At 35.9% G+C, this 12,003-nt stretch overlaps 1 protein-coding gene across 1 annotated transcript; it reads right to left on the reverse strand.

Annotated features, from left to right (window-relative positions):
* Window positions 1-919: 919 nt before the first annotated feature.
* Window positions 920-4,525, reverse strand: LOC125669291 (endonuclease G, mitochondrial-like). The gene is made up of 3 exons (XM_048903758.2): window positions 3,852-4,525; window positions 3,288-3,400; window positions 920-3,168 (listed from the first exon to the last, which is right to left on the reverse strand). Exons 1-3 carry the CDS (start codon window positions 4,509-4,511, stop codon window positions 2,895-2,897), a joined length of 1,047 nt encoding a protein of 348 aa, XP_048759715.2. The 5' UTR covers window positions 4,512-4,525; the 3' UTR covers window positions 920-2,894.
* Between the last annotated feature and the right edge of the window lie 7,478 nt (window positions 4,526-12,003).

The raw sequence follows: 12,003 nt of genomic DNA on the forward strand, positions 1-12,003 counted from the left end.
GGAGCAAAGATAGAAGCTTGGTAGAATACTTACTGGACCCAGCAATGTATCTTTGTGAGGGTTTTTATGAAGTTTAGAAATCCAATATAGGTACGGTAACTCATATTCATCCAACCCATCGATTGGGATATTAAATGTGTCTAAAACTGAAGCATGGCTTTGAAGAATTTCATCTTTTGAAAGGGCAGTTGGAGTATAAGTACAATTATCAAAAGTGGAATTAATGCCAAGTTCGTTTAAAATACAGTTGTAATAATGAGCCTTACAAACAAAAACAATGTTGTTACAAGCTTTGTCAGCTGGAACCAAAACATATTCCTCATGTAACGTATCTAGTTTTTTTTATCACTTCTGGTTTACTAAACACAGAAGGATATGTATCATCATTCAATAGCAGAGTATTACGTATCCACAACCAAAGTCCTCTTTCACAAACAGTATTATTCAACTGCATCGCTACCATCGAATGATCGCTTAGTGTGGTTTCAACATAAACTATATTTCTAAGTGAGTAACATATGTGTGCAACTAGAATGTAATCTATTCTACCCTGAACCACCGTGTTTCTTACTAACATTTTCTTGGGGGGGGGGGGGGGGGGGGGGTCACGTTTTCTTTTCTATTTCCACTTCTCCATAAATCTAATACATCACGTTGATTCATCAGATTAAACAATGCGTTGTAGCCCTGGTCATAAACATAACGTGTCTTACCACATCTATCAATCTCTGCAAGTGTGTTATTAAAATCACCTAGTATTATAAGATTCACTGAATATGGAATGATGCGAGAATATCTTGATAATTAATGAGTCTTTTCTTTTGCAATTTTAGGTGCATATATATTTAACGGTATTACATGTATATCAAAATTTTCTTTCTATTTTGTATGTAGAAATCTACCATCGCACCCTTTTACATACTGGATATTATCTTTTAATCCATTTCTTATAATAAAAAAAGCTATATCCTTTGGCGAGTTATTGTAAATGATACTTCCTTTCCATAAATGTTTATATTTTTCAATGAAGTCATCTCCCCACTGAGTTTCTTGTGAAACCAGTATAATGTCCTGCTTCCTTTCATCCAACAAACTAAAGATCATTTTCAACTTATTCACATTACACAATCTATTACAGTTTCACGAAGTTACCATTACCATAATTGTAAATAAGAAAGAGTCAATTCTCTCCATTTAATTTATTCTTTTTCGCGTTTCTTTTCTTCATTTTGCTTTTCCTACTACGCTTCTACGATGATAATTTCATTTCCCGAATCTGTCCCCGCATTAGAGGCACTCTCCCTCCGCTCTTGACTGTTTTCACGATCCTGAGAGGTTTTTTCATTGATAAATATATTCACGCCTCCATTCAACTTCCGCTCTTGAATTTCGTTTTCACCATCAGAGTTTTTATTGGTAGACATTCACTTTATCACTTTCATTCACAATACTTTGATGTTCCCTTTCCGTATGTTTTTTTTTTTTTTTTTTTAAATATTATCTTTTTTTGTTTTGTTTTTGTTTCCGCAATAAGCGATTCGTTCATCCTCTTGCTGTACCCCTTCGTTCGCAACTTCTGCTTCCATGTTTGTGTTACCCTCTAAAACGTTCTCTTGTTCAACCTCAAACACTTCCTTCCAATTCCTCATTGCTGTTTCCACTTTTTTTGGACATGCTCTAAATAAATGATCACTCCCGTAACACAGCGAACACACTTTCATTTGACTATTATGAATACACTTATAATCCTTTTGAAATTTCACAGTGTAGTGAAATGAGGACATATGAGGAGGTAGTTTCACCTTAACATACCATGTTCCGTCGGCAATTGTAGTTCCAGGATGAACTCGTTTGTTAATACGTGACAACAATTTAACACCCATTAATGTTAAAGTTTGCTCTATCTCTTCATTATCTATGTTAGCGGGTCGGTGTAAAAAAAAAATTACAATCAGTGAAGTCTGTACAACGTCACGACATTCATATATTATATGTACATCGTTGCCAATTCTAATTTCTTCCAGCAAATATTGTGTTGGTGCATTCCTATCAAGAGCAAGTTCATACAAATTATCCGATTTAGGCACATATATGCATATTAAAAGACACCCAAAACCACAGTTCATTGAGAAATTGGATACATTCCCTCGGGTTTGATGAGATAATTTTCTCAAACACTTACTACTACAGTGTTCTCACGACGGTCCTTTCTGTCTTTGAATAAATTGTTGGATCCGCCAAGGTGGTTGCCACCCGACGTGACTGCCATCACAAATGATTATGATCAATTATTTACAATGTTCTCAGAGTATAACTATTTTACACAGAAAATTGAAACATATATGCATAAAGCCTTCTGCAAAAATAACAATCGGCAAATACACTACTTACCGTATACGCAAGTAGACCAGAAGTCCTACCAATTGGTTAAACTTTAAGTGTGCCCCAAGTCTGATAAATTTAAAGGAGGAATGCTACACCAGAGAAATTTGATATGGATGAAAAGTGGAGGATATATAAAACACTACTTTGAACTTGAAAACAAATTTACTTTATTTTAAAAATACGAATTGCAGTTTTAGTCAAAGTAATTTGAACAAAAAAATTGAAGACCCCTGCTGGAGTCGGACCTACAGATTTGCAGTCGACATGTTAACCAGCTAGGCATTTAAATATAAAACGAATAGACAAATATTGCTGATATTTATATTTTCATTCATTCCATTATGATGATGTAGTACACCTCCTTAAAGTACATTTCGCGTTTAATATGCAATGGATAAAATGAAGTAGCACGTCTTTCCACTTCGTTCGATTTTTTTCCTTATACAGGTCAAATTATTAACCAGTTGTAATAAAATCATAATTGACCCATTTCCCTTCTACATTTGTCTTTAAACCTTCATTCCATTTATTTTCTTCAGTTTACGTTTAGGTACTCCCTCAAATAACATAAAACCAGCTGCTCTTTCTATTTCTTCTATCGGAGCCAGGAAATTCGTCAGCGGTGTGCTCTCCGTGTTCTCGTTGGGTACTTTAAACGAATTCATTTCAAACTCCCCTTTATCATTCTCCATGACGATAACTTTGAAAAAGTGAGTTGGAACAGACACGTGGTTTTTGCCAATCACCTCGTACTTCACGTATAGTTTACCGTCTGCTTCTCTACTGGAAATGACCAAAAAGATATGGACATAAAGTAATACGAGTATATCTTATCCCCCCCCCCCCTAAATCCCGAAAAGTAAGATTGTACTAATTTGATTAAACAGAAGTAGAATACCTACCTGGGTAAATATAAAGGCCCAGAACACACATATACATGTGTGTATTTCCTTGCCAATGCCCTTGTGTACTTTTCAAGATCTTTCCATACACCTTGATTAAAGCCCTTGCCGACCTATAATTCATATATTTATTGTATGGAAAATCTATCAATGCACAACGTTTTCCGTCCAATTTTCCCTATATGATACCGCCATCAAGAAAAGAATTATACATGTAAGATTCATTTCTTATCATTTAAATATTTTAAAACATTGAGTTTAAATAATAAAACATGGTTTTGTTTTCAAATTCATACGACGTATCAATACACAACAATATTATATGAAGTCAATCAGGTTTAAAACCGTTTTCTTTGATGCAGAAATCAACCAGCTAGTTTTTCAGCCAATCAAAATCGCCGTAACTTCACCAAGGCAATAAATATTACATGATTAATATATCATCTATCATTTGTTTAGAGTCATGGTGTATCAAAAATAAAAACACAGTGATCATCAAAGGAAAAACACCACAGCAATGATACAAATATTACATAGAATATTCTGAGAATATGATGAAATTACCTGCGGTGCAATGTTACTGAGACAAAATGTGTCATTCATGGCTTTCTGCGAATTTCTGTGGTTGCTTGCAGCTGCCATATGTCCTCTATCATACCCACTTCCCTCGTAATCTGCATTGGTAGAACGGAAAAATGGGTGGACGTCGAGATCTTCTGTAAAGCTGCACGCGTTTCTAGTGACATTGTCATTCTTATCGACTTGCTCTTTCGTTATGATTTCGAATACCCAGCGTGGAACTTTATTCCGCCTGTCATAATGGACCACATAATTTTCGAAAGTACGGAATGGATCACGCCGATACCCTTCAAAAACAGATATCTCCTGAAAAGGATTTGGAGACTTTGGTTTAATACCAACCCAACAAGAGGCACACACCGTAGAAACTGGAAGGTAGGATTTTAACGTTTCTGAGAGAGGAGACGCGGTTACACAATTATCGTCCTTGAAGTCTCCGAGTTTTTCGTTCGATTGATGATGGAAATGGCTACTAAGTCCACAATACGACCCTATAACAATTCCCAAACCAGTGCACGTAGTTGACAATACCAGTTTACCGAAATGCGACATTTGATTGTTTACATAATGAAACGGGGGAAATCTGTAAGCCCGTGATCTGAAACAAGCGGAAATTCCGTGAATAGGGTCTGTAAGTCTCGTCATGTGATTGCCGAGATTTAGCGAGATTATTAACTTCCGGGTACATCAACTTTTAAAATTCTCAGATTGCACTGTGTAGAGAGTGGTATACATAGATATAGTGTTATCAATCGATTATGTGGAGGTTTTAACGAGAAAAACATGGGAATTGAAGCATTAGTGGAGTTGTCGAGGATTTTTCGCTTCGTGTTTAACGAATTACGTGTAATAACCGCGACGAGACTTCTGGACAACTCGTACCCAGGAGAACTCGTGCCCCCCCCCCCCCCCCCCCCAATATTTTTCAAAAAAAATTATTTATATAGTAAAATTCACATATAGTGTAATGTATAATTATTTTTAAGCAGAAAGTTCATTTAATTCAATGAGACTCAGAGTCAGTCAGTGTGACTGTCCTTTAGCTTAAAAAAAAAAATTATGAAAAGCACTTAATGTCTTCACATTTCTTAGGGCATCATCCAAAAGGTCGTAATCATGAGGTAATGGTTCGGTTCTCGTTCCCAGCTCCGCATCTGGCGTCAAACCAATAATATGTAGTGATTGTTCCTTTGCCAAGTGCCCGGCACTAGTGTCGTTAAAAGTCCTTTACCGGTATTTGTTGACGACTCATACGAGTGAAAAAATCTCGCAAGGGACGACTGATCAAAAGGTATCTAATATGTGTGACCTTGACTAACTTTCAAGGTCTAATAATTCATTAGATAGCTTGTTCATAGAAACTTCGTCTTGATACAAAAATGTCTAGATGCCCAACTGCCCTAATACCAGTTCAACGTTTGTATATATTTAAAATCTTTTTGTAAACCTAATATGATGAATTGTTGACTTTTTTATCATCACAGTTTTTATGGTAAAGGTAAACCCGACAATGTGTGAAGTACTATTTATCAGTGACGTAACACCCCCAATGTGACGTAGGTCATGACGTGTAACAACTTTTTCAAAGCTTGTAAAGTCTCAGGCTGTCAAGACCTGTTTCATTCTTGGTCCAAGAGTAGACACTATCGTGTCAGTGTAAGATCAACCTTCCGCAGAGTTTTAACTTTGATTATATTTCAAAATGTATGCCCAGACGGACGAAAGAAAGGCATTTTTCGAAAAAGTGCACGAAAAAGCAAGGAATGCAGGAAAAAAGGGATGGGGAGCACTAAGTTTTCTTGTTAGACTCAAAGGGCAAATTTTTAAGAAATATCCTCTTCCAACAAGCATACCTAATATCCCAACTTCGAATATTCGAAAAGATGCTGTTTCCTCAGAGCTTTATCCAAATGATGCTCCTTCTGAGCTTATTCCGATTCAGATATATGGTGATGGGAATTGTTTATTCAGAACTCTCTCTTTTTTGTGTTTGGACATGAGGACAATTTTAAGGAAATGAGGGTACGAATTGTGTTTGAACTTGTTTCAAACCTGAAGCGCTACACGAATGAAAACACTTTTGTGACCATGTCCGCAAACAAAAGTTCACTTCAATATGTCTTTGAAAGTTCCCTGTCAGAAGAGTGTTTAATTACTGGTGATTTGATTGCTTCATTACAAAAGGAAACAATAAAAACAACCCAGAACGGTTACTATTCAAGCCTTTTACATATGTTCGTAGCTTCTAACGTTTTGCAGAAACCAATCATGTCGATTTTCCCCGAGGTGCAAAACCCTGGTGTAAACAGACAAGATCATAATCAGCTTATTGTTCCTCTTGACCGTGCTGATGCTAAAGAATATCAGGATGCTTGCTACAAAAATAGATGGTTGGACACCTAATCATTTTGTTGCCTGTATTCACAAGCATGAGGAACCTCTTTCAAAGCGTTCGAGGTTATCCTTTGAGGATTCTGATCCTCATCGCTCATTTGAACCAAAACAATCACAAGATAGTCCTTCCCCACTCTTGAAGTCTAACACAAATGAGGAGTCTATTGAAACAGGTAAATTGGGGGAAACTGCAAACAAAGAAACAGACAAAAAAAAAAGGTTGCTTCCTTTATTGATTCTTCTTCTTCTTCAGAAGATGATATCTCAGAAATACCAGTTCAAAAGACCCAGGTTGTACATGAAAAATGGCATACACCAGAGATCGGTAGTACCCCAAATCAGCCACGGAATATTTTCTTTCCAGCAAAAAAATTTGGTAAAAAGATGAGATCTTTCAATGCCTCCTGGTTTGATCGGTGGTCTTGGTTACATTATGTAGAAATCAAAGATGTTGTATTCTGTTTTCCTTGCATAAAATCATTTCAGAAGAAGACTCTCAGCTGTCACAAGAAAGAAAAAGCTTTCATATCAAGTGGTTTTAAAAACTGGAAAAAAGCAACCACAAAATTCGCCGCACACGAGAAAAGTGATTGCCATAAAGAAGCAATGGAAAGGGAGTTTACGATAAAGGAGGAGGTTAAAGATGTTGGAGAATGTCTTTCAAAGACGCACGAAGTCGAGAAGAAGTCTAACAGAGAGAATTTGCTAAAAATCACAAACATTTTGAAGTTTCTTGCTCGACAAGGAACTGCTCTTCAGGGTGACAAAGACGAGAAAAACTCGAACTTTAATCAACTTCTCATGCTAGAGGCTAAACGCGATCCCCAGTTTCAGGATTGGCTACAACGCAAGACAAATAAGTATGTTGCACCAGATATACAAAATAAAATTTTGCAGGTGATGGGGTTGCAGGTTTTGCGACAACCTGTTGCTTTCATCAAATCGTCTGAATTCTTTTCAATAATGGCAGACGAAACACGAGATATTTCCAACAAAGAGCAACTTGTTTTATGCATTCGATGGGTTGATCAAAATTTTACCGCTCATGAAGATTTATTAGGGATGTACTGTCTTTCTGACATTGGGGCTAATTCAATAACCCTAGCAATTAAAGATGCCCTTTTGAGGTTCGATCTGCCTATCAACAAAGTACAAGGCCAGTGTTATGACATGGCTGGTTCAAAGACAGGTGCTGCAACACAAATTCATGCACTTGAACCCAGAGCCCTTTACATACACTGTTATGGTCATGCTCTTAACCTAGCTTGCAGTGATTCTATTAAGGGATGTAAGTTGCTTAGAGACACCCTGAACATTGCAAAGGATATAACAAAGTTGATTAAAGAATCTCCAAGAAGGGAGATGATTTTCAATACATTAAAAAATGCCCAAAATCTAGAGAAAACGTCAGCAGGAATAAGGGTTTTGTGTCCCACAAGATGGACAATAAAAGCCGACACATTTTTTAGCATTTTGTCAAACTATGAAATTCTAAGAAATGTTTGGGATGAAAGCCTCCAATACGTGTGTAGGGTAGAAATGAGAAACAGAATTAGGGGAGTGGCTGCTTATATGTGCAGGTTTGATTTCTTCTTTAGGTGTTTATTGAGTGAAAAACTTTTACGTTATAGTGCTAATTTGGCAAGGGCTCTGCAGGCTCCAAATCTCTCGGCGAGTGATGGTCAAAAAATGGCATCAACGACAATGAGTGCTTTGCAAAGTCTCCGAGATGAGACAATCTTCACTCAGTTTAACGAGGAAGTTGTTGAAAAAGCAAAACAGATGAACATCGATGATCTTGTTCTTCCTAGAAAACGCAAAATTCCTCGTAAACTTGATGATGGGACAGCAGCACATACTTTTTCGTCGTGTGCAGATATGTATAGGAAAGATTTCTACGAGGCATTAGATCTGTTTTTAGCTGGCATAAAATCTAGATTTGACCAACCAGGTTACAAAGCTTATGTTAATCTTGAAAACCTCGTAATTAAGGTTTGCACAGGTCAAACGTTTGAAGAAGAATTCAATTTTGTCACGACCCTATATGATACAGATTTGAAGCCAAAGTATCTTCACTGCCAGCTTATAATGTTAAAGACTGTTTTGCCAAAAGACTTTACGCCAGATATACCAAGTGTGGTTGAATTTTTCAGACATTCAAATGAAAAAAGTCTGTTTGCCGAGATCCTCAAAATTCTCAAACTAATTTTGGTACTTCCTGCAACTAACACTACCAGTGAGCGCTCATTCAGCGCCTTGAAAAGATTGAAAACATCACTGAGATCAACAATGAGCCAAATACGAACAAACAATTTGCTTTTATTGCATGTTCATAAATATGAGACTGATGAACTGAATCCAGAAAAAATAGTTGAGGAGTTCGTAAGTGAAAGTGAACACAGACTGGCGATTTTTGGAAAGTTTACCGAGTACTAAATATCTTATGACTCAGAAATGATTGATAACAAAATGATAAAGATATAAACAAAAACAAAAAAGAAGAAAAAAAATCCATAACACCCCCCTTAAAAAAAAACACCAAACAAACAAAACTTAAAATTAAAGTTGAGGGGTTTTCTGGGAAACTAATTAGATTCTATGTGCATAATTAGATTTATGTACATGACGTACACCTCAATGCTTGCACATATTTATGCAGTTATCTTTTTACTAATGGTTTTGTCGATATCACTTTTTTGTCGTAAATTACTTTGGTGTGGTGCCCCCCCCCCCCCCCCCCCCCCAAGTGAAATTGCTTCCTACGGGCCTGCATTATACATGAAAACAGCACATATTCAAAATACTTATGTAACACTTTTTCATGAATTTATAACAAAATGATAGTTTATGAATACGAGTGAAAAATGATACATGCAGAGTTTATAAGTCTGGTAACCACAATTTCACAACGTAAAATGAATTGACGTCCATGTTCTGCGAGGCAATTTTGTTGTTATTCATTTTTTTTTTTTAAATACATGTATTTCATACATGTGAAGTGTATCTTGGGTTCTGAAAAATTATGTAGCATAAATATATTTATTTCGTGACTGGGTTATTGAAATATAAATGTGTTTAAAGTCGCCTAAATGATTTATTCACTTATCGTCTATAGTGAACTAACACAAACTGCTTTTCACTTACGTGTACACGTATTTTTAATTTGTAAATGATTGGTTAGATATGGGTTACTTACGTGTACACGTATTTTTAATTTGTAAATAATTGGTTAGATATGGGTTACTTGCGTGTACACGTATTTTTATTTGTAAATGATGGTTAGATATGGGTTACTTATTGCCAGCATTGTAAAATTGTTTTACAGCATTTGGACAGATTTAAATAATTATGAAGATTTCAATCAAAGTGTAAATGTACATGATGTTTTAACTTTTTAATTATCCGCCGCCGAATGTAGGGAGATATTCTTGTTATTCTATTTCCATCCATTATTTTCATAAATTCTCTAGTGAATGTGCGCCAGTAAGTGGTGAAAAAACTACTGCAGTGATTTGTGTATATTCTGAATACACGGTGCATGGGCGGGGCTTTCTTGTCAATCATAATATCACGTGATTCATTGAACAAAGCAGTCCCAGGGACTGCTGGGAGCTAGAAAGCAGTCCCAGAGCGGTTCCACTTTTTGAGAGAGCAGTCCCCGGGACTGCTTTCTGTGACTGCTTGGGTGTCTGGTTGGTACTGTATATACAGGACTCCGTGTTTGTCCAACTCTTAACTTTGTATTTCTTTTAGGATTTATGAAATTGATCACTCTCCGTTATCTTCACCTTTTTACATGTGCAAAATTAAGACCGCATGGCTATTTTTATAAATTGAATAAATTGTAGTTATTTTACTGTCATTTGTTGATGCTTACGAAGTTATGTACATCGAGATTTTCCTGTATCATTTGCATAGAGCTCTAGGAATTGAATTTCAAATTTTAAGTAAGATCACGTAAATGTCTGAAGTTTAAGTACAAATTCTTTCACTTCAAGCAATGAGGAATTGTTTAGTTGTGTCAATCTTTGTATGGGGGGAAATGAAAAATTGGCATAAACCAAAGAATTATTAAGTTATGTATGGAGTTTTTCCAAACATGTTCTTGTGCTAGAATATTGTGTAGTGACAAATTTATTATATAATATGTTGAAATAGTAAATTAGAAACCAGACAACATACCAACTGAAAAATTGTCCATTCTACAGTCCTTAGGGCAAGGTAAAGGTAGAAGAGAAATGTATACTATCAATTTTGTGTCACAAAGTCAAAGGTCGGGTCAAAGTTGCAGGTTATTGACTTGCTAAAGCAAGGAAGCTAATCATTTCTCAATTGACTGTTTCTGATGAATCAAGGTGGGATGACCCAGAAAGGAATTAAGCCCTTGAAGGTGCTTCAGAGTTCTCACAAATAAAAGGACTGATCATTGTAAACTATTGAACATAGCATACAGGATTTACATAGAGGATACGATAGGCTGAGATTCATATCATATATCATGTTAGCCCAAGTGGCCCCCATGTCAACCCGGGGGACTCAAGGCCCAAGGGTTGGTAAATATTGTATACATGTGTATAGAGTTTTTATGGGGAATTTTTAAAAATCTAATGTGGGATCTGAGGGCTGATTTTACATGATGGTATATTCTATTTATCAAATGTGGTTTGATTTATTGCATTTTAAAGATTGATCAAAGAATATTTGATATATTGCTTAACAATGGTGAAAACCTTGATACATTCATTTACTATACAGTGGTAAAAACTTGGATACGTTGATTTACTTACAGTAAATTTATTTACCATTGTAAAAACTTTGATACATGTACATTGATTTTTCCAAGCAAAATCGTAATTCCTGGATTGATATGCATTTTAGCACGCCGGTCTGACATGTGATATAGATTTTCGGACTAGTCGTTGATATCAGCTATTATGACGTCGTCAGTATCATGCAGTACAGAATCAGCATCATCATTACCAAGTACAAGTAAAGTTATCTATCAGCTTATGAATGGTTTCAAGGAAATCTGTGTTTTGCAAGTATCTTAAAATTAAGTATCTGGAAATTATATGTTTATGCTATTACATGATATTCTCTGTGAAGTGCATATTCTCAGAGAGATGTATGTTACAAAAAGCCATGGAATATATGGGAAGATTCAACATAACAACATCAGCTAAAAAAAAAATTACCTCTGGTAACCATGCATGATCAATGTGTAATTTGTTTTCAAAAATAGAAGAAAATCAAAATTCTTACCACCTGCACATCTTCAATATGATCCACTCTGTATAATAAGAATGTCCTCACTTGAAAACTCTGGGAGGAGTTGGACAAATCATGTACTCTCTATGTAATATTTCCTCAAAACTGACTTGAAGCTTAAAGGTCCTCACTTGAAAATTGTGGGAGGAGTTAGACAAATATGTACAGTAGCCGCCATATAACATTCATTTTCAAATTAAGGGGCAAAACTCCCGCAAGGTCAAGATTACAACATGAGGTAGAGTTATCCACAAAGAAGCTACACTCGTAGCAAGTTTCAGCTTGATATGTGATAGTGAAATGAAAATAGTAAAAACAGAAAACCCTGAACGGATGGATGTACAGACATCCCTGTACCATAACATGTTCCCTCTAAAGACAAACACATAAAAAAGTGTGTCTACAAGCTTTTTCTATAGTCCTGTTGTGACCTTGACCTTTTTGGACCCCAAAATCAATAGGGTTCTTCTCTTAA

This window comes from Ostrea edulis, chromosome 4 (genome assembly GCF_947568905.1).
Source record: "Ostrea edulis chromosome 4, xbOstEdul1.1, whole genome shotgun sequence".
NCBI classification, from domain to species: Eukaryota; Metazoa; Mollusca; class Bivalvia; order Ostreida; family Ostreidae; genus Ostrea; species Ostrea edulis.